We start from the raw sequence: 23146 nt of genomic DNA on the forward strand, positions 1-23146 counted from the left end.
ACTTTTTGAATATTACTTTAAATGTGTAGATTTAACGTTCTGCTAAAAGTTTAAATAAAAGGATCAGTATTGTTGAAAAGTGAAATATTTTGCATACACATACATGATTAGTTTTATGTGTTTGTTTGTTAAAACTTGAGTATGAACTTACAAAATGCAGCACGACACAGAAAAAAAGTTTTACTAATGATAAAAGACTGTATCAGATTCATATCTGTATCAGCAGACATCCAAATTTCTGATATTGGTATGGGACATAACAAAGTGGTGCCATCTGTAGTATCTACAACACTGACCTTTGACCTGCAGCACTACTTTCTGTCTCAGGATGTCTTTGTCCCTGTAGATGGTGCAGATGTATCCTCCACTGTCTCTCTCTGTGGGGTATTTCAGGGTCAGACTGAGGTCTCCGGTTCTCAGCAGGTCTTCGTTCATCTTCGTGCGACCACAGTAAAGGTCGTCCTGGTTCTTAAGGTGGTCGCTTCTGTTTGGATACACATGGACCATCATGAGTTCTCTGTCAAATCTCGTCCACTCCACTGTGGTGTCCTTGGGCAGGTCAGGTGTTGTTTCGCAGGGCAGGATGACAGAGTCTGACCCTTCCTCCACCTTCACCTCCACCTGCTGGTCTGCAAATGATAATAAACCACAACCTGAGCTACAGAAGCAGAAATTATAGTCGTTCCACTGATCTAGTTTGGGTATGTATGTTCTACCAGTCGTGATCATATACAACAACAATGCTTTCCAACAAAGAAACTTTCATTCTTCCTGCTTCAAAGCCACATTTGCTTATTGCTCTTTATTATTTCATTGCTGTGAATTAAAATATTTGCAGTTTTGAGGTCACAGAGCATCAAATTAAAATAAGATTCATCTCAGGTCACTCTACAATAATACAGAGAAAATATGAACTGGCGACCCTCTTTGAGCAAGCACTTGGCGACAGTGGTAAGGAAAAACTTCTTTTTAACCGAGAAAAAATTTCAGGGAGCGGCATCTGTCAGCTGCAACCACCTGTAAAACCTAAATGATGTCTCTTTGCTTTACTTCTGCTTACTGAACAACAAAAAGCAGCAAAAATGGCATTTGCTGGGACAAGACATCAGTCACTTTCTATAAAGAGTCTGTCCTGAATGAGGACGATGACGTCTGTGCTCATGAAAAGAAGAACAGTTCATGTTTTTTTGGACGTTTGAATCAAATATTTCTGAGGTATTTCCTTTTTGGTGAACAAAGCCTCAAATAAAACTAAACGTTCTGAACTCAACTCTAAAAGGACCACGTTTAAAACTGAAGTTTGTCCAGATAAAGTAAAAAAGTAAAAGTCACAACACTGAACAGATACAGTATCATTAAAGTGTCTGCCAACTATTACTGTGCACTGTTGGACTGTGGTTTGTACGACTATCAGGACATCTGTACTGCTGACCTTTGACCTGCAGCTGTACATCTTCCAATCTCACTTCATTTCTTTCATTGCTGAGTGTGCAGGTGTATTTTCCACTATCAGTCAGCTGCAGGTTTTTCAGAGTGAGGCTGAAGTCTCCAGAGTCCAGAGCATCAGGCCACATCGATGTGCGCCCTCTGTAACGCTGGTTTTGTCCTCTGAGATCTTCTTCTTCTTCTTGTCTCACGTGGACAGATTTGGGATCAATATCATTGCGAGTCCATGTTACTGTGGGGTCCACAGGTATTAAACCTGAGTACTGACAGGGCAGCAGGACAGATCTTTCCCCCTCATTCACCTCCACCACCACAGCCAGAGCATGCTGGGAAACTGAGGACACACAAACAGAAACAAAAATTATCTGTGAGCTGTGGATTACAGCAAGAAATCACAGCTTAATCTGAACATGTTTAATATACATGTATTCTGCTGTTAGTGTAGTTACACACGCTCATAGTTATAAGGGAAATGTTAATGAATGTTGTGATGCATTCATGGGAAAATTTCTGCTCAGTTCAAAGAGGACGGGAAGCACAAACCTGGACGATCTGCTCCTGCTGCACTTCAACACATTAAAGAGAGAGAGATGAAAGAAAAGCTGATGATGAGAGCAGAGAGAGGAAGGTGTACTTACCGTGCAGGAGGATCACAAACACCACAAACATCTTCATGTTCCTGTCAAACTCAGAGACTCTTTAAAAGCCCTTCAGGACATCAGCTCACAGCAGCTTCACTTTCCTCTGCTGATCATCTACTGACACTCTCACACTGCTTCACTGTCACAGCTCAGAGTTCAGCTTCACACTTTGTTAAAGCACATCTGTGGAATGAAGTCCGGCCGGCCACAGATCACTTCTGAGGAAAGAGGAGGACGTCGGCTTTCCTCCTAGTTTCACGCCCGAGCGCTCCGGGTGGAGGCGGCTGCTGCGGCCTCACCCTGACACGCACAAAGCTCCGCCTTCAGTCCTGACGCTGAAACATCCACTGTAGCTACAACGATGCAGATGTGACCCTCAGCAGCTGGATTTCCTCTCCATAGATGTGTTTCCATGCAGATCATGGACATAAAGCAGCTCCAGGATGAAGAGTGTGAAAGAACTTCTTCCACTACAGTATTCATTACAGCACTGTGGCACTCCACAAACCCTCACACTGTCTCAATCCCTGTTTCCAGTTTGACTGAGAGAAGGCCTGAAGCTCAGCCAATCACAGGACAGGAAGTGATCAGCTGACACAGTGATTTGAAGCTGTCAGGGTGAGGCTGCTTCATGCAGGTGTGAAACTATGAGGAAGCTGAACGCCTCCTCTTTCCTCAGAAGTGATCTGTGGCAGTCTGCCATCATGTTTGGCTGCTCACACTGAATGTGACTCAGTGTTGGGGTGTAGCTCAGGTGGTGGAGCAGGTTCTCTGCTATTCGGAAGGTTGGTGGTTCACTCCCTGCAGTGTGCATCCTAAATATCTTTGAGCCAGACACTAACTCCAAGTTGCTCTGTGATGCATCACAGTGTGGATGTCAGAGGGTGTATGGAAAAGTGCTTGGATTAATGAGTGAAGTCGTTTAAAGTGCTTTGAGTATAGAAAAGCCTTATATAAGAACCATTTATGGAAACTGACTGAGAGAAAAACTTTGATTCAAGGAGAAAAACAGAGAGAACTCTCATTTAAAGAGACTCAAGAAAAAAACTTGTGTGACAGAAAGAAATCGTCTAAGATGTTTTTCTCTATTCCAGTTTCACATTCAAAGAATTTCTATTTTCATTTTAATAAAATATTGTTTAAGTTTGTGGAAGAATCACTTCATCTCAAAGCTCCACGTCTAAATAATAAGACGTGTTAAACTTCATAAAATAATTCTGTTTTATTAAAAACAAACTTTTTCTGCTGCTGCCACAAAGATCTGAGCACTGAAACATTCTGCTTTGTTCTTGTACATTATTGAACTCATCTTCAGACTGATGCAGAGGCTGAAGTGTTTTGTGTTTCTTTCATTCTGCTGCTCTGGATTTTGACTCCACTGAACTTCTCTCACAGTCAGCCTGTTGCTCTGTAAAGCTGATCATTTCCTCCCCGGTAATCATCCAGAGATCAGCCAGAGAAAGAAGAATGTAAATCCAAACATGTGACCTGTTTATATGAACTGAATTAGACAATTCATTCCTTCATAAAACAAATAAAAGCCTGCGTGATTGAAACACTGATTAGGCAGAAACATCTCTGTAAACACGAACATGAACACAGAGCTGCAGAGAGACAGGAAGAGGTGAAAGCTGCGGCCCTGGTGTGGTCAGAGGGGTCACGGGTGTTTAGATGTCATCCAAGGAAAGATTTAATATTTCAATAATATAAATTACACAAGTTTGCAAAATCCACACAGACAAAAGAGACGTTTCAATAATATGAATACTTTATTTAAAAGATATGCAGTGCAATAAAACAAACACAGCATACAAAAAGACTGCAGCACCATGTTGGCCACAAATCAGCATTAAATCACAGAAAGAGGCCGGATGGAGCAGTAACTTCAGCTTCACACTCAGAGCCGCACAGTAAAGGAAACATGGAGGGAGGAAAGCACCAGCAGGGAGGCCACACCGCTGCTGGCTCGTCCTTCAGTAACCAAACACAGAAAGTAAAAAGTGCTCAACAGTCTCACATCACATAAAAACATTTCGTCCAAAGCGAAAAGGACAAACATGTTCACCACAAACACTAAACACAGAGTTAAACAGTCACAGTGAGGCTGTGTCATTTTCACCTCTGACACAACAATCACTCAGGAAACTGCAGAGCTGCACTTCCTGTGGCAGCTCGAATCACCACGATGACTCCGAGCAAACGTCCCTCACACAGAAGCTCAGTTCTGCTTCCTGTGTGATCGGATTATGTTCAGGATGAACTCTGTTCAGGAGCAAACAGTTATCACTGATGATGTTTAAAATAACTTCCAGAAATCCAGTTAGAAACCAGAGAAGAGGAACGTCTGCAAACACAACATGACTCAAATGTCTTCAGCTGCACCACAGATGAGTCTGTGCCTGTATCTACAGTGGCATTCACAAACGTGTTTACAGGCTGACTTTAATGTGTTTCTGCACATGCTTGTCCTCTGGTCATGTGATCATGTGGTTGTAGGACGCTCCTCTTCCTCAGAGGATCCACCTGTGCTTCCTCTCCTCTCTCCTCCACCTGTTACAGTGAGGGAACGTCCTCCATGATGGAGGAGCTGCTGGAAAGTGCTGAGAGTTTCCTCCAGAGTGAGACCTCTGTCACAGTTCAGAGGATCTACGGCAGCAGAGACCTTCATGGACACTAAAAGTCTCAAACACACAACAACAACATCACACTGACTCCACTCTGACATCACTGATCAATAATCAAAGAACACACAGATCAAACTGATTGATCAGCCATCAGAGGAGTCGGATCAATGGAGCTGCTTCTGTTCCTGATGTCCCCTGTTTGATCCTGGACCTGAACTCTCCCTGCAGAGGAGACACAAGACAGTCAGACAGGAACTATGAAAATAACAAACAAACAAACAAACAAACAAACCTTTGATTTTCAGCAGCACAGTTTTGCCTCTGTGGATGTTTCCCTTCCTTCTAACCACACAGCTGTATCTCCCACTGTCTCTCTCTGTGGGGTGTTTCAGGGTCAGACTGAGGTCTCCAGTTTTCAGCAGGTCTTCATTCATCTTTGTTCGGTCTCTGTAAACCACTTCCTGTTCTCCAGGCTGGTCAGAGCCGTTCCGATATATGTGGACCTTCCTGTAAAACCCGTTCTTCCACTCCACCTCAGCATCTTCAGGCAGGTGAAGTGTGGTTTTGCAAAGTAACTGGACAGACTCCACCCCTGATTCCACCTCCACCTGACAGACTAAGAGGACAATAAACGCAACATGAGCTGCACAGACAGTAACAGATGATGATGGAGCAGATCTGGCGGCTTCTTAAAGAACAGTGTGACTGTCAACTGGTCAGAGTCAAAGCTTTCTTTGAAGGTGAGTCAAGGTGTCCATTGCAGGAAATGTTAAATGTAATGTTTTCTTGAACCAAGGAAGGTGGTTCAGGGAAACTAAGAGAGACTGGTCGTGGGTGAGGGGCCAGACTAAGAGCAGTTTATAAGATATTGTTAAAAACGGGTTCAAATGTTGAGGGAGAGTGAATAGTAGCAGTAAAATATTTCCCTGATCTCCACAATATGCATATTGATGATAGCAGAAGTCCAGAAACCTGGACTGAATGAGGCATACCACTGCTCATCTGAGAACACGTAACCTGGTCAGGCCTTGACCCACGGGGCCCGTCCAGCCATTCACCGAGCTGTCATTGCTCGACTGATACTGACAGCCTTCAATTCCCTGGCATGTCACGAACTGGCACAATGTGCTGAGTCCACACAAAAAGTTTACATAAACAAAAAATATATATTTATTAAAGAGAGGGTTAGCTAGTTTGCTAACTGTATCTACAGCACTGACCTCTGACTTTCAGCTCCACTTGTTTCTTCAGCAGGATGTTTCCCTCCCTGCTGTAGACGGTGCAGGTGTAGATGCCTCTGTCATCATCTGTGGGGTGTTTCAGGGTCAGACTGAGGTCTCCAGTTTTCAGCAGGTCTTTTTTCATCTTCGTCCAGTCTCTGTAAACCTGGTCCTGTTGTTCAGGTTGGTCAGAGCCGTTCTGATACACATGGACCTCATCTTCATCACCATCCATCCACTCCACTTTACAATTTTCAGGCAGATGAGCTGTAGTTTTGCAGGGCAGCTGGACAGACTCCACCCCTGATTCGACCTCCACCTGCAGGACTGAGAGAACAAACACAGCATGAGCCGAACAGACAGCAGCAGCACTGAGCACATCGTCTTTAATCAGATGAAGTCAAATACTTATAGTGAAAACATATTTGACTGATTCCAGTGGGAGTGAAACAAGTGGAAAAGTTCTAAGCACATCAGATGAAACCAGGACGAAGGAGGGATTCAGGGTGACCTGATCCAGCGTTATCAGAAAGGAAAGGTTTAAGCCTAATCTTGAAAGTAGAGGCTGGTTGTTTCCTATTTTACTTTTAAGTACTACTACTACTACTCCCCATCTATGGGGACTGACATAGCTGCCTCACTGCTAATGAACCCATCATGGTGATGAGGCTGACCTCTGACATGGAGCTCCACTTGTTTCCTCATCAGGATGCTTCCCTGCCTGCTGTAGACGGTGCAGGTGTAGGTGTTTGAGTCTTTGTCTGTGGGGTGTTTCAGGGTCAGACTGAGGTCTCCAGGTTTCAGCAGATTTTTCTTCATTTTCGTGCGGTCTCGATAACAACTGTTCTGTTCTTCAGGCCGGTCAGAGCCGTTCACATACACGTGGACCTTCCCACTAATATTTGTCCACTCAACTTTGGTGTCTTCAGGCAGGCGAACACAGCTGTGATGGTCACATGACCTCCCTGTCCCTCCTTGTCTTCTAGTCTCAGTCAGATTGTGTCTCAGTTTGTTCCTGATGTGTTCCTGACTCGTTCTTTGGTAACTAGTCTGCAGCGTCCTGTAAAGTGCTGCAGACATGTTGGATGAAGAAGCACAGACAGACGGAGCCTCCACAGTCGGCCATGTCTTACACACATCAGCACAGAAACCATGAAGATCTCATGTGTCTGAACATCCGAAGCTCACCTGGCATGAAATAGTGCCGGAAATGAAATAAAAGACCTCCAGAAACAACAACAAGAATCAGGAGAAGAAGGAGAACCAGGAGGACCAGGACAGCTGCTGCCCAAGCTGGAAATTGTTCTGTGGAGAAATAAACAAAGGTAAAGAAAAAAGAAAGAAAGATATGACTTTTGAATTATCATTTTTACCACGGACCTCTGTTGTTTATCTACAGCACTGACCTTTGACCTGCAGCACTACTTTCTGTCTCAGGATGTCTTTGTCCCTGTAGATGGTGCAGATGTATCCTCCACTGTCTCTCTCTGTGGGCTGTTTCAGGGTCAGACTGAGGTCTCCAGTTCTCAGCAGGTCTTTGTTCATCTTCGTGCGACCACAGTAAAGGTCGTCCTGTTTTGTAAGATGGTCACTTCTGTTTACATACACATGGACCATCATGAGTTCACAGTCAGAGCGAGTCCACTCCACTGCTGCATTCTCAGGCAGGTCAGGTGTTGTTTTGCAGGGCAGGAGAACAGACTCTGACCTTTCCTCCACCTTCACCTCCACCTGCTGGTCTGAAAGTAGTAGATAACAATATAAACTAGAGAAGCAGCAGCAGTGATACTGTTAGCATTGAGTGAGTTCCATCATTTGTTGGACAAAAATCACATTTTAAATCTTTGTAATAAATATGATGGAGTAATTGGAGTCTACAGATATAACAACATTTTCATTAACTGTTTATAAATAAGTCATTTTTATACATACTCAAACATTTAAGAGGCTTAAAAAATAACTGGAAAGAATAACATAACTGTAAAAAGAAGCACAACTGTATGAAAATTATTTTTAACAGTATGAAGTATAAAGCCGTTGGACATCTCCAAACACTTTCCCCCCCTTCCTGGTTTCTTAGCTTTTTGCATATTTCTGCTGCTGCTAAAGAAATAATTCAGCTTTATTATTTAAGATGTTAGACTGGACTGCTGACCTTTGACATGCAGCTGTACGTCTGTCAGTTTTCGTTCATTCCTTCCATTACTGATGGAGCAGGTGTAGTTGCCACTATCAGTCAGTTTGGGTTTTGTCAAAGTGAGGCTGAAGTCTTTCATTTCCAGACCATCACGCCTCACTGATGTACGTCCACTGTAACGCTGGTTTCACTCTTCAAGATTTGGACCTTCTTCTTCTTGCACGTGGACAAATTTTGGATCAATATCATTGCGAGTCCACATCAACATAGGGTCCTCAGGCATGACACCTGTGTACTGGCAAGGCAGCAAGACAGAAAGTGCACCTTCATTCACCTCCACGACCACAGCAAAAACATGCTGGAAAGCTGGAAGGACACACAAGGACAAAGAAAGTTTGACCCAGCATGCAAAAGCTGGTCTCCAACACACAACTGCAGACACCAGAGAGACAAGTGTTGCACTCAAATACAACCTAAACACAAAGAAATGACCAGGTATCCATCCAACCATTTTCTGCGGGTTATCTGCAGAGAGGGGAAGCCTGGATGTCACGTGGCAGTGATCAATGAGATTGTTAGCTATAAGATGAACAGCCAAAAGTAGCAGTACCCTTCATGTAGAAGGAGAGTAGAGTCCAAGATCCAGGCAGCAAGGAGGGAAGTTAGCCAACTATCTGAGCAGCAGAAGGGCATGATGAAAAAAGAGATGGCTTAGAAATACAGCAAGCTGCCCATACCTGTGACAAGTAACCATCACTGTGGCAGGCAACCAGGAAAGGCTATCCAACATGAAGAATCAGAGAGCATCAAGCCTTGTCATGATTCATGCAGACTTGCTAAAGAAGCTGCACTCCCTGAGTGGCTGGCTAACTAAAGGCCAGACCGTCCCCAAGGATCACCAGAAGGGACTGGTCCCATCCAACTACCAGCCAATAACCTGCCTCAGTACTACATACTACATGGAAGCACCTGTCAGGCATCATAGCGGCTAAGATGAACAGGCACATGGCTCAGTACATGAGCGGGCCACAGAAAAGGACTGGCAAGAATACCAGAGGACTGAAACACCAGCAGCTGGAAGATAGAGCAGTCATTCGAGACTGTAACACCAGAATGACAAACCTGTGCAAAACCTGGATTGACTACAAGAAAGCCTATGACTCAGTGCCCCACACTTTGATCCAGGAATGCCTACAACTGCACAAGATTAACAGGACCCTAAGAGTCTATGAGGAATTCAGTGGGAATGTGGCAAACAACACGAGAGGCCAACTTCAAGGAAATAATACAAGTTACCATCAAGTGTGGGATCTACCAAGGAGACGCTCTGTCCACTGGTGTTCTGCAAAGGCCTAAACTCCCTCAGTGAGATCAGTGACAAGACACAAGACGGGCTGAGGATACCGACTACAGAGTGGCGCAATCATCAGCCACCTCTTCTACAAGGATGACATCAAGCTGATGAAATATCTGTGATGAGTACAGCCTGGAAATCCCGAGGTCAAAATGGGAGACGACCCCAAGGGTGGTGGCGAATGACCAAGCTAAGATCCTGTGGGACTTCCAGGTACACGAAAAGCCTGAGAAGTACCAAGGGCTCAGAGGAGAGCTCGAGAAGATGTGGAGGGTGAAGGTAACGGTGGTCCCAGTGGTAATAGAAGGAGTAGATCTGGTGACTCCCAAGCTAGGTGTGTGGCCCCAAGCAGATCCCTGGAACACCAGCGGAGATCTCTGTCCAGAAGAGCGCAGTCCTGGGAACAGCTAAGATACTGCGCAGGACCCTCAAGCTCCCAGGCCTCTGGTAGAGGACCCGAGCTTGAAGGACAAAGACTGCCTGCACGGTGAGAGATCTGCACAACACACACAGCAGCTGATTGTAACATGAGCTCATCTGAAAGGCACCAAGAAGAATCCAGAGATTTGAAAGTTGCTGCTTTGGATTGTTAGTTTGATCTGAATCAGAATCCAGTGTTTGATGGAAATCTCCTCCTGCTGCACTTCAACACATTAAAGAGAGAGAGATGAAAGAAAAGCTGATGATGAGAGCAGAGAGAGGAAGGTGTACTTACCGTGCAGGAGGATCACAAACACCACAAACATCTTCATGTTTGATCACAGATCAAAGATCTCACACACAATGATGCAGATGTGACCCTCAGCAGCTGGATTTCCTCTCCATAGATGTGTTTCCATGCAGATCATGGACATAAAGTAGCTCCAGGATGAAGAGTGTGAAAGAACTTCTTCCACTACAGTATTCATTACAGCACTGTGGCACTCCACAAACCCTCACACTGTCTCAATCCCTGTTTCCAGTTTGACTGAGAGAAGGCCTGAAGCTCAGCCAATCACAGGACAGGATATGATCAGCTGACACAGCTGCAGGGATTTGAAGATTGACAGAAAGTTGATCAACAGGTGTGAAACTATGAGGAAACTCAACAGTCTGTCCTTTCTTAGGTGTTGTCTGTGGCAGTCTGCCATGAGGCTTGGCTCCACACACTAAATCTGAAATGTAAAAACAAAACCGAGATTAAAAAAACTGAAGAGTAAAACCTTTCAAACCTGTTCACTATGTGAGACTGAAATACACTGAAAGCTTGATGGCTACGGGAACTTTAAGAAACCACGGAGTCATATGCAGTATGTACCTAACTATATTTTGTATGCATGCTGCAAGTAGTAGTAACCTGTCATTGCACTCTGTAGGGTCCCAGGTTTCTGTTCCAGAGACACCTGGATGAGAATCAAACCCAACCAGTAGAAACCTTCAGTCTTCACATCAACTCAGGTGTTTCTGTGCGACACAGAAAATATGAACAGATGGTTTCTACATGCATGGTTCCCAACATGAAGCATAGAGGAGGTAAGAAGCCTAGAAAAACATTAAATGAGAAGGTGTGTCCCAACATTTTACTCAGTGCTTTGCAATTGGCATAATTTGTGAAAGTTTAAATCTCTTCTCTATTGAAGAGCAGAAATTAATAGGTTCACACCTGTTGATGAACTTTGGCCGACACAAAGTTCATCAACAGGTGTGAACCTATGAGGAAGCTGAACGACCTCCTCTTTCCTCAGAGCTGATCTGTGGCAGTCTGCCATGTGCAGCTGCACAGACTCAGCGTGAGCTCTCTGAAAGCTGACCGGGACCTTTTTAAAGAAGTGTTATTTATAATTTAAAACATGAGAAATATATTCAAATGTCTGATAGAATAAGTATGACCTCATTTCAAACTGCAGCTATATTTCTTAATTTTTAAGAGCCAGTAAATGGTTATTGTGAAATGATAATATACAAAAATTTGAAATAAACTCTGAACAATGTTGATAGAAGTGTTCTGTGATGAATACAGCAGACAGTAACCCTTCTGTGTGCAGCGGTGCTCTGCTGTCCTGAGCAGACAGTAAACGCAGCATGCAGAGTCCTGTCTGTCCTCAGTGTGTCAGCACAGCTTCAGTTCACTTTCATTAGTCATCCATTTATTTCTCTGTTACATTCATTTCAACGTTTAAATCATTAGAAATGATTCTTCTTGTTCAACTAAATGAAAAGACATGAAAATAAGAATTTCCAGGTTGGCCTCAGTTTCATCCTGATACAGACATCAGATAAATTCTACTTGTAGTTTCTGCTCCGTAGATTTTTGGTGGAGACTGAAGCTCATCAGATCCTGAGAGCAATCCAAGACATTTATTCAAGCCTTAGAGGTGAAGGCTGTCACCATGGGAACCATAGATCTTAAATCTTAATGTTTAGAATAAGGATTTTTATTTGAACAATCTCTGGGGAAATAAATGTTTCTCTGTTTAAAGCTGTAAATCTACTGCTGAGGAGAGTCCAGAGACATTTCCACAGATGTGTACAAATGTAATAATCAAAGAAGAATTGGATGGATACTCAGTGAAGGACACTTCTGCAAGAATAATCAGCGTAAAATAGTTTCCCTGTCATGTCCTGTCACAACGTTTCTAAATATTTCGCACTAATTCTTGATCAGTTTCATGTACATTTATTGTCATCAGATTTTGAGATTTATCAGGTTCGATGATGTCACACGACACAGAAGAAACTGAAGCTGATTGGATCATAAATGACAGACAATTTTGTGCAAATGAGATTTTCAAGATTTTAGCAGCAGGTCAGCTACTAGAAGAAGGCTGGTGGATAATAACCCACAGCTGTTTTCTGAGCATCCACTGGAGTGTAACTGTTGGATATTTCCACAGCTATCCCATCATGAGAGAAAGTTGGAGGTCCCCCCGTTTCTTTTTATTTCTTTCATCCTTCCTTAAAGAGATAAAACAAACAGTTCAGCACACACAGTATAGGACGCCAAACAAGCAGGAGGACAGTTGGCTGAAGGACAGGAAGACAGATGTCTGCATTCTGTTTTCTGATGGGCAGGAGGAGGCGCAGGAAACACGCACAGCTGCACTCACTCAACTGATGCTTGAGGTTAAAGTTACCACACTTCCAGCTCACGTGATCGCACACACCCTGTACACACACTTGTGAAATAAACCATTTCACATCTTTTTACAATAACTTTCAGCCTAGAAGTGGCTAAAAGTGACGGGAGTGATCCTGACACTCACGTGTGTGGCTCTAATCAGCCACACGTGTATGTTTCCAGCTGGAAACACACACACACACACACACACACACACACACACACACACACACACACACACACACACACACACACACACACACTCTACCTCACATATCTACAGAAGGAGATGATGCCTTTGACACACAGCGGCACAGGCATGAACGTTTGTTCTAAACACAACAACATCTGCACACTGTGACATGTTTGACGTGTCAAACTCAGCTCCTCGTGTGTAACTGTCACAGTGGGAAAGAAGGCCTTATCACTGCCTGACAACCTACAGATGAAACCACACTCAGGCTCTCACAGATGACTTTTTACAAAAGCTTCTCTGTTGCTGTGCACACACACAAACAGCACTTTACACAACATCAGAGGAAGACGCTGCAGCTACAACAGGAAGTCCCTGAGACTCTGTGGGCTCAGAGTAAACACGATGTAGGCCTGATTAAAGGTGCAGAGCCCCAAACCTGATTGGGTTACCATGTTTGAAATCCTGCCACACTGCTGCCTGCTGGAGACGGGGAGCAGCAGACACCACTGCTGCCACGCTGCCTTCTCATTATTCAACACTGCTGCTGCTGACACCTACAGTCTACAGGTAGACTGTAGGTGTTGTGCTTCTGCTGCGTTATGGAAACCTGATGGTGACGCTGCTCGATGCTGCTGCTGTTTGTCAGAGTCCAGCTCACAACCCAGTTTCTGGTTTCCATGCCAGAGTAAACACGGCTGCTAAGCAACAGCTGAGCGGGAGGTGTCTCACACAGAGAGAAGTATGGCTGCACTCTCAGGATGGTGTTGTGTTTTTCTGCTTTGATAAACATTTCCTTCCCCTTCGTGCTCATTGGCCTCGTGGGTGGATCATGTTTGGAGGCCTTCCCAACATCTAAACAAGATAATGCAGCAGTGCTGCCCGAGGTCGTTCCCAGATGAAACAGTCATCACGCAGGAGGAAGGAGAGAATCTCACACTGAAGCCGAGCTGTGACCAGACTGGACTCTCACAGACAAATTCATGTTGTTGTTTACAGCTGTGAAACTATGAAACTATGAAACTCTTTCTGCTGCACGTCTGTGTGCGTCCACCTGTTCTCCACTGTGCACAGTGTGTAAGTGTTGTGAGTGTAGCCCTCCACCTGCAGTAAAGACTGCAGCTGTTGAAGCAGAGACATCCTGTTTCCACTGAGTTTAGCTCTCAGCTACATGTTACTGGTGAGTCTATTTAGGAAATCTTCCCCTCATGACCTCTGCCCTTTGCCTACAGTACTGGCATCAGTATCTACAGCAGGTGCTGGGGTTTGTTGCTGACCTTTGACCTCTGAATGAACGACTGTCAGTCTTTGCTCTCCCATCACTGATGGAGCAGGTGTAGTTGCTGCTGTCAGTCTGTTGGTTTTCTCAGAGTGAGGCTGAATCTGTGTGATGTGTGACCATCGTAGCGCTAAGATCATCTCCTCCTCCTCGTGCACAGATTTGGCATCAGCTGAAGAGTCCACATCACTGTGGCCTTCTAAAGCATGAAGCTGAGTACTTGCAGTCGTGTTTGTTGGTTATTACAAACACATTCCTCTGGACACAGACCAGCTGCAGACAGCTCTGCATCTGCTGACGTCTTTAGGAATAACTCTGAAGTCACTCTGACCTCTTTGTGAAATGTTTCAGTCTTTGTATTATAAATGCTGCTGGAGCTTCTACGCTCTTACAAACTAATCTCCTCTCTGGTAAATCAAAGTAAGGAAACACAAGGGAAGAAAAGAAATGAATAAAACAGCTTTTAGGAAAATGAAACAGCAGCCCAGTCTGTGTCCTCTGTGAGACCTTTGAAAAACAATGAAAATCTCTAAACATTCAGTCAAATGTGACCCAGAGTTCACTGGGTCAGACCTCAGCGCTCTCTGTGTTCTGCATATTACTGATTAGAGATCAGCAGGTATGAACTCACCACCTTCTGACCAATCAGCTCTGTGGAATAGCACCACTGTCTCTGGCAGATCTCTGTGCAGACAGTGGGAGGGTCTGAAGTCTTTGTTTCCCCGATGAGCTTCAGTAAGAAAGATTTTTAGACTTTAACACTGTCTGTTCCTATATAGGCTTTCTTATATATTCAGACCGTCCATTCCAAGTAGTATTTCAAGCCTACACTTGAATCCTGTGTTTATTCTTGCTCTCAGACCATTAAACAACATTTAAGAGGCTTTAACAAATCTGACATTTATTCTTTATAAGCGGGGTGCTCCTGTGGGAAACTTGGTAAAATGAACGTGTTGTCCTGTCCCAGCCCTCTCCTACCATGGCCGCTCTCCAAGACATTTTTTATCCGGAGGCTGTGCAGCTCATGATACAGGAGACGTGTAATTTCCCTGCTGCTGCTGGTTTTAGGTTTTTGTTGTTTCTGTTTCTTTAAATAGAAGCCGACACAGCGAAGATGCTTTGTGTTTTCTGTTCTGTGAGCCGACACAGACATGTTTGTTACAGGATGCAATATGATGATTGTGGGTCAGATATTCATGCTCCCCTCAGGACATGTATAATGTTTATTAGCATCGGGACCAAGTGAAGAAACCAGATATGAGCATATTGGTAGTTTGTGCTTTCATCTAATGAAAGCATCCTGTACTGTAAGAACAGAGGTTTATGGCTCCATAGTGTAGAGGTTAACATGTTCAGTGGTGACAATAATCGCCTTTGTGTTGCATTTGGTGTAAAACGATGGGGGCGACCGTGGCTCAGTCCCAATCCCAGTGAAGAACAGACTGTTTTCATTGTTACAGTCAGGTTGTACAAACCAACATGTGTGATGAGCAGGATAAGCAGGCACACGAGGCTGGTTACCAACTCACTAAGTTAACCCAGAGTTTGCTCATACGTTCACATGAAAGAGGCGGTGCTGGCAGCATGTGACCAATCAAAGGGGGTGTTTGATGGATCACATGACTCCACAAAAAATGATCCCTACGAGCGCCACCCATGAGAGACTAATTATCAGATAGGGATTAAAAATCTATAAAAGAACACTATTGTGAAAACGAATGCTGCAGCAAATCATTAACCTGCTGATTTAAAGCACAGAGCAGTGAAATAATGGTTTTGATTCCAGTCGATGGTTTTGTTGCTGAGCGCGCGTGCTGCTGATTATTTCTCAGGTGATGGCTGCACATTAAACTGGACCAACTGAAACTATAACGCTTATTGTCCAACAGCCTGTGGAGCTTCATTTTCATGCACATTACCGTGCGAGTGGTTGAACAGGTGTTCACTGCTATGCAGATGACACCCAGCTTTAACCATGAAGCCAGATAACACTTGCAAATATGTGAGACTGCTTTCTTCCATTTGTGCAACATCTGTAAAGTTAGAAATATCCTGTCTCAGAGTGACGCTGAAAAACTAGTTCATGCGTTTATTACTTCCAGGCTGGACGACTGTAATTCATTATTATCAGGAAGTCCTAAAAACTCCCTGAAAAGCCTTCAGCTGATCCAAAATGCTGCAGCAAGAGTCCTGACAGGGACTAGAAAGAGAGAGCATGAAGTGGCTGCTTGGTGTCTCCAGTGTAGAGGTCTGAGAACTGCTCGCTGCTCTGCACAGCATACTCTATGTTTGTTCACTTCTTTTCCAAACTGCTTAGACGACCATGACCTGGATGACTGAGACACTACACAGACTTAGAGTTTAAAGCATCTTGAGACGACTGTTGTTGTAATTTAGGGGTACATAAAGAGAAAGAAAGAAATCTAGAAAGTCAGAGCAGCTGTCTGGGTTATGACCATCAATACGATCATACTTCAAAAAGCAATACCGTCATGTTCAATAAATCCAAATCAACCTGATGATCAAATGACCTCAGATGAGCTGCTTCCTCCAAACAAACTGAATCACTGAGTGGATTTGTTCCCTCTGTAGTGTTGAACACGAACAGCTTAGCAGGATGAAGAAAACGAGACAAAACCTCAGTGTGTAAGAACAGGATCAGAGCCTGAAGTGAGAAGTTCCTCCATGATCTACATCCAGACTTCAGTAGAGCCAAACAGGCTCAGACTGTCTGCTGGACTCTTACACACATTCAGAGCTCAACATATACACTGCACACTAAATAGTTGGATGGTGTTTACTGGCAGTGTTTTCTTGCTGTTTCAGACTCTGAATCTAAGATAAGATAAGATAAGATAACCTTTATTAGTCCCACACGTGGGAAATTTGTTTTGTCACAGCAGGAAGTGGACAGTGCAAAAGTTAAGCTCAGCAGTGTGTTTCCTGTTTTTCTGTCTTCACATTGTTCCTTAAAGGTTCCTCCAAGTTTTCTCACTGTTCCTCTGATCCATGCAGATCATCAGAGGTGGGACCAAGTCATTGTTTTGCAAGTCTCAAGTAAGTCTCAAGTCTTTATCCTCAAGTCTCAAGTCAAGTCTCAAGTAATGTCAGGCAAGTCAGAGTCGAGTCTCAAGTCACTGGTGTAAAAGTCCGAGTAAAGTCACAAGTCTGAAATTTTGAATTTCAAGTCCTTTCGAGTCTTTAAAAAAAAAACGAGAAAAGCATGTTGCAGTTATGCTAAATGTAAATATTAGACCATGTAATTTTTAAATCTGTGTTTTTCTCAACACATGACAAAATAGTGAACTTAGAAAATATACACAAATTGTGAAATTGCACCTCTTTAAAATGCAGCTCAATTAAACCTAGCTCCAAGAATAATTTTCACCGACAGTTCTGAGATAAGCTGCATGTTATTCTTGGATGCGGTTGTAGGACCGGCTTTAAAATCGCATGACAAAAATATCATACATATATAAATAAATGATTTTTTTTTTTTTTAAAAATCATTTAAAAAAAAACTGCATCACCAACGTAGCCTGGAAAACATTTGCTAGTTAGATGAAGTCAGCTATCTCATCCTAGCATATTTATATGCATATTTATAATCATACGGTTCTTGGAGTGAGTGCACACACTCATGAAGTTTAGTAACTTCCGGTCACTGCAACAAGCCCAGGTACAGTTTACCGACGGATGGGTGCAGGACCTTGAAATGCACCGTGTAGAAAGTAAAGACCATCGTACGTATCATAAGTTTACCAGTCTCACAAATCGTCGTCATAAATACACATTCGTTAACCGTTTATTAATAGGACCTTTGAGCTCAATGGTAATTAATTAGCAGTGGAAATAATTTCTGGTAGCATCACAGAAATGTAACAGTGACAATAATATTGTATGCTGTAATCGCACTGGGCAATTAGTGATACAAAACAACTGTTTTATCCTGTGAATAAAAGTATATGTTTTTGTCAATGTACCATAATAACAGAAGCGAAACGCAATATTGTGTCAGGACAATTCACTATTTATGCACAATAAACACAATAAATAAAGGAGCATAGCGCGACAATTTCTGTTCAGCGCCAGACTTGCTTGTAACCTATATCACCAATTATGTTATGAAAAATGACGCATTAACTACAACAGCAGACTGACCTTTGTGGAAATGCTTGGAGCAGACTAACCTGTGAGCTGGAGTGTTCTGGGACGTTATATTTGGTCTTTGAATGGCTGCAATCCAGTCGCCTCTTTGTTACTTCGGAAACATGGCTCGAACAATTTCTCTTCAACGACGTAATCTGATAACAACCGATCTCTTTACCCGTCGGCTTCCCGTGGCTGTCATGCGACCGGCTATTGCAGTTAATAATACAACAGCTTCTTGACATTTTTGTGTTTCTTTTTATCGCTGTATAACCGATTTTAATTGAAAGCCTGCGTGCGCTAGTACCGCTTGCCACGAGTTCCCAGAATCCTTTGCGGTTCTACCCGTGAATGACGTCACATTTTCAATCTCTATATAATATGCATGTTAAATTTTATATTTGGGGTAAAATATCAAGTCTTTTCAAGTAAACCGGTTCAAGTCCAATTCAAGTCCCAAGTCATTGGTGTAAAAGTCCAAGTCAAGTCACAAGTCTTAGAACATTTTTTCAAGTCAAGTCTAAAGTCATAAAATTAATGACTCGAGTCTGACTCGAGTCCAAGTCATGTGACTCGAGTCCACACCTCTGCAGATCATCATTACAGGCATTCAGCTTTCTTCTTCTACTCCTTCTTCTCTGTGTGCCATGTCCTGTTTGAATCATCCATCTGTCGTCAGGAGCAGCCGCTCCATTACAAGCACCACAGCAGAACAACAACACTGGATCAGATTAAATTGTTATGACCGAGGTTAAATTCATAGAACAATAATTATTATAATATTTTAGATCAAAACCAAATTGACAAGTTAAAAAAGGCGAGTGAGAACAAAAAGCGTTACTATGGACCCGTGATCATGCTGTTTGACATCACTGATCAATCACACAGATCAAACTGATTGTTACGGCCCGTCTAGACCATAATATACGGGTGATCCATCCCTGTGTGATCGTAAGCAGCACATCGCATAATTAGTACAAGTTGATGGCGATTCATTTACAATGAGTGGGTTCAATACAAAGGAGCGACTTTAGCTTCGGGGTGGAACTAACGGCAATACAACAAAAGGGGCTCAAGGTGTGATGGCAAGCTGCACAGGGCCACACCTCAGCGTTACTTACTTCACTTTAGTTTGCTTTGCTGTCACTACTTTAAATATATTCTACTCATTGTCCAATATTGTTCCTTTATCATTTGTTTTTATTACACCCTCCAATGTTTATATGGCATGCACACGTATGAACACTGCAAGGCCAAAGTTCTGTTTTATATTAATACATCTTCCTGTGTGTGAGTCAGCTGGGCTTTGGTTCCTCTCCAGGCAAAAGGTGTGGCAGAGGGCTGGGAGAGCTGAAGTACCACTGACAGCCATCATGCCTCATTGCCTGGAGGGTGTTTCAAGTTTGTTTAATTGTTTTGTATTAGTTGGTTACATGGCAGCCATTTTGTTTTCCTCTGTGTGTGTCATGTGTTTTAGCTAAACCAGTATTAACGTTCCCCCGTGTGTCATTTCAGGAGGTCAGTTTGTCTTATGTTTGCTTGAGCTTTCGTTAATTGTTATCTTGAGCTTAGTCTATTGAGTTGACCTGTTTTGCTGGTCTGCCTGTTTAAGTTTTGGCTTTGTTAAATATCTTTTTATACTTTTGGGTCAATAAAACCCAATTTTTAAAATTAAACACCTGTGTCCTTTATGCTTTACTGCTGGGTCCCTGAGACAATGATACAAACAACATACTCAAAGAAATTAAACCAAATGACAGCAGCGTACCTCCAAAACGAACAAAAACAGGAGAAAACAGCGATCAAATACAAAGGCAGCCACCCCTACATGCTGCTGTGTAAATATGTTGTCTCCATTAGCCAATCTGCAGGTACCGTCTCCGGGTGCACATGAGAGACAACATTACGACAGCAGTCGTAACACTGATTGATCAGCCATCAGAGGAGTCGGATCAATGGAGCTGCTTCTGGTCCTGATGTCCTCTGTTTGATCCTGGACCTGCAGAGGAGACACAAGACAGTCAGACACAATCACACAAGCCAGCAAACAAACAGACAAACCAACCTTTGACTTTGAGCTTCACGGTTTTCTTTCTGATGAAGGTTCCCTTCCTCCAGACCAAACACTTGTACTCTCCACCGTCTCTCTCTGTGGGCTGTTTCAGGGTCAGACTGAGGTCTCCAGTTTCCAGCAGGTCTTTGTTCATCACAGTTCGGCCTTTGTAAACCTGGTGCTGTTCTTCATATTGGTTTGGGCCGTTTGTAAACACGTGAGCCTTCTGGAACGGCTCGTAACGTTCCCATATCACTTGAATTTCCCCCGACAGGTTTTTTGTGGTTTTAAAGGGCAGTTGGACAGACTCCGCCCCCTCCTCCACCTCCACCTTCACTGGAATCACTGAAAGAACAGCAAACACAGACAGCAGCAGGTTTTCAGAGGTGTAGAGAAATGCCATGTCCTGTTTGAATCATCCATCTGTAGCTTCACTGAATGCTGGAGGTTCAAAGAGTCTAAAGCACAAAGTCTGATTTGTGTTTACGGAGAGCAGATCTCGCTGTTCTCACAGGGGGATCGTTATCAGGTTTTCTCCTGGAGGTCAAAGTTCAGCAGGTGTTTGTTCACTTCTCATTTTACACTCTGATCCTCGAGGACACAGGAGGAGCTTTCAGACCAAACTGTCCTGCAGACTCTCTGAGAGAATGTGCCCACTGAGGAGCTCCTCCAACATCTACAGACTAACAAAGACTTGTTTTCTGTTTGAACGACACCACCAGCAGGGACAGGCTAATGTAATGGAAAAAGGTCTCCCCAATCTTACTGGTGGAATTTGAAAAGAATACAAAAAACTATGATCCCACGAATGAGAAATGTGGGTGTTACACAACTCTTATAGCAAGGGGATATAAAAGGAAGACACAAAGTGGTCCTATCTACATCAGCAACTGAAGTTTGTATATGCAGGTAACAATGTACAGAAATATGTGTAGAAAACTGTACGGAGTAAGACAGCAGTAAGATGAACAATGGGCTGTGACGGCAGTTCTTTCATCATTAATATCCTAATTAAATATTTACATATTAATGGATAAATTAGCGGAACAAGTCAAGAAACCCCAGAGGACGCCTGCTAACTACATGCATTATGGGTAGTGTAGTATGGGAGACTCACCTGACACCAAGGCGTGACGGAAATGAAACAAAAGACTCGCAGAAACAACTACAAGAAGAAGCAGGAAAACCAGGAGAACTGTGGCCCAGGATGGAAACGGTTCTGTGGACAAACAAAACAACATCACATGACTGCTGAACGCTGTACTCAATCTGCACTGACCTCTGACCTGTAGCTACATCTCTGACCTTTGACCTGCAGCACTACTTTCTGTGTCAGGATGTCTTTGTCCCTGTAGATGGTGCAGATGTATCCTCCACTGTCTCTCTCTGTGGGGTGTTTCAGGGTCAGGCTGAGGTCTCCAGTTCTCAGCAGGTCTTCGTTCATCTTTGTGCGACCACAGTAAAGGTCGTCCTGGTGGTCGCTTCCATTTGAACACCCGTGGACCATCATGAGTTCTCGGTCAGAGTGAGTCCACTTCACTGTGGTGTCCTCAGGCAGGTCAGGTGTTGTGTTGCAGGGCAGGATGACGGAGTCTGAGCCTTCCTCCACCTTCACCTCCACCTGCTGGTCTGAGAGAACAAGAAACCACAACATCAGCAGCAGCAGTCACACTGATGATAATGAAAGCATCTGTGTTTGTGATGGTCCTGTGTCTTTGAGCTGGAATTATAAAATGCTCATATTTGAGTTTTCTATTGTATTTTCATTCTATTTTATATGACTTTTGTATTATTTTAGTGCCTCTGACTTTTTTTAGTTAGACCAGTTTGTCTCTGTGTCCTGTCCTCAGTGTGCTCATGCTAGTTTACCTCAGATTTCCCCAGTCATGATCTCTTTGTCTCCCCAGTTTTGTTTTGATGTTTCCAGACTGGTTGCATTTATAAAATGTTTCTGCCATTTTTTAGGTTTAGATTACTAGAAAGACCCTTTCTACTACCTTTTACTGTGACCTCTGACCTGTGTCAGCACTGTACTCATGTTTGACATGTAATTACAGACGTTATTGGGTTTTTTTTACCTTTGACATGCAGCTGTACGTCTGTCAGTTTCAGTTCCTCCCTTTCAGTGCGGATGGAGCAGGTGTAGTTGCCACTATCAGTCAGTCGGGGGTTTCTCAGAGTGAGGCTGAAGTCTCCAGTGTCCAGAGCATCAGGCCTCATTGACGTGCGCCCGCTGTAACGCTGGTTTTGTCCGCTCAGATCATCAGTTTCTTCTTGTCTCAGGTGGACAGATTTGGGGTTGAGATCAGTGCGAGTCCATATCATTGTGGGGTCCTCAACTACAAAACCTGTGTACTGACAGGGCAGCAGGACAGACTTTGCCCCCTCATACACCTCCACCATCACAGCCAGGACATGATGCGAAACTGGAAGGAGACACAAAAAACAGAAACACTAATTAACTATAATTAGCCCATATAATGAGGATAGAAAGAGACTGAAATCCCCCTGACTTTTCTCTCCCTACATCTGAGCAAGTGTGGAAAGGTTTAATATCATTTATGTGTGAAATGATAAAGCTCTAAAAAAGAGCTTTTCCATACAGTGGGATGCAAAAGTTTGGGCAACCTTGTTAATAGTCATTACCGTATTTACCGCACTATAAGGCTCACCAGATTATAAGGCGCACTGTTGAAGACTGGCTCTGTTTTCATACATAAGGCGCATCATATTATAAGGCGCATTAAGACAAACAAAAAAATAACTCGACCTTTATTAAGCTCATTCACAGTAACTCTTAACGCTGTTAAGCTGTAACACATTAAATATTGAAAAATACACTTACATTTCCAGTACGGTACATTCAACTTCCACAATTCCCTCAAACTCTTCACCTTCCATGTCTGAGTTAAACAGCTGGGCAATTTCGGCATCAAGCATGCCCTGATCCCTC

At 43.4% G+C, this 23146-nt stretch overlaps 1 protein-coding gene and 1 long non-coding RNA gene across 4 annotated transcripts in view; one reads left to right on the top strand and one right to left on the bottom strand.

Moving 5' to 3' along the window:
• The window catches only part of LOC120743288, an 82398-nt gene extending 75315 nt beyond the window's left edge, over positions 1–7083 (bottom strand). Inside the window, exons 1-3 of one of the 2 annotated variants that reach the window (XM_040046869.1) lie at positions 6606–7083; positions 5146–5327; positions 297–435 (exon numbers count right to left, since the gene is read on the bottom strand). In XM_040046869.1, the coding sequence (XP_039902803.1) occupies positions 297–435; positions 5146–5327; positions 6606–7011 (727 nt within the window). In that variant the 5' untranslated portion in view covers positions 7012–7083. The remainder of the gene's footprint in view (positions 1–296; positions 436–5145; positions 5328–6605) is intronic. The other variant, XM_040046870.1, reaches the window with a different exon arrangement.
• Positions 324–20526, top strand: LOC120743298. 2 transcript variants are annotated; one of them, XR_005698146.1, is made up of 3 exons: positions 324–423; positions 5134–5262; positions 20468–20526. It is a non-coding gene; the product is annotated as an uncharacterized LOC120743298 (long non-coding RNA). The 2 variants fall into 2 exon arrangements; XR_005698147.1 differs by having other exon boundaries at positions 324–405; positions 5116–5262.
• Positions 20527–23146: the final 2620 nt, after the last annotated feature.

Source organism: Simochromis diagramma, unplaced genomic scaffold (assembly GCF_900408965.1).
Source record: "Simochromis diagramma unplaced genomic scaffold, fSimDia1.1 OVJJ01000424.1, whole genome shotgun sequence".
In the NCBI taxonomy this organism is placed as follows: Eukaryota; Metazoa; Chordata; class Actinopteri; order Cichliformes; family Cichlidae; genus Simochromis; species Simochromis diagramma.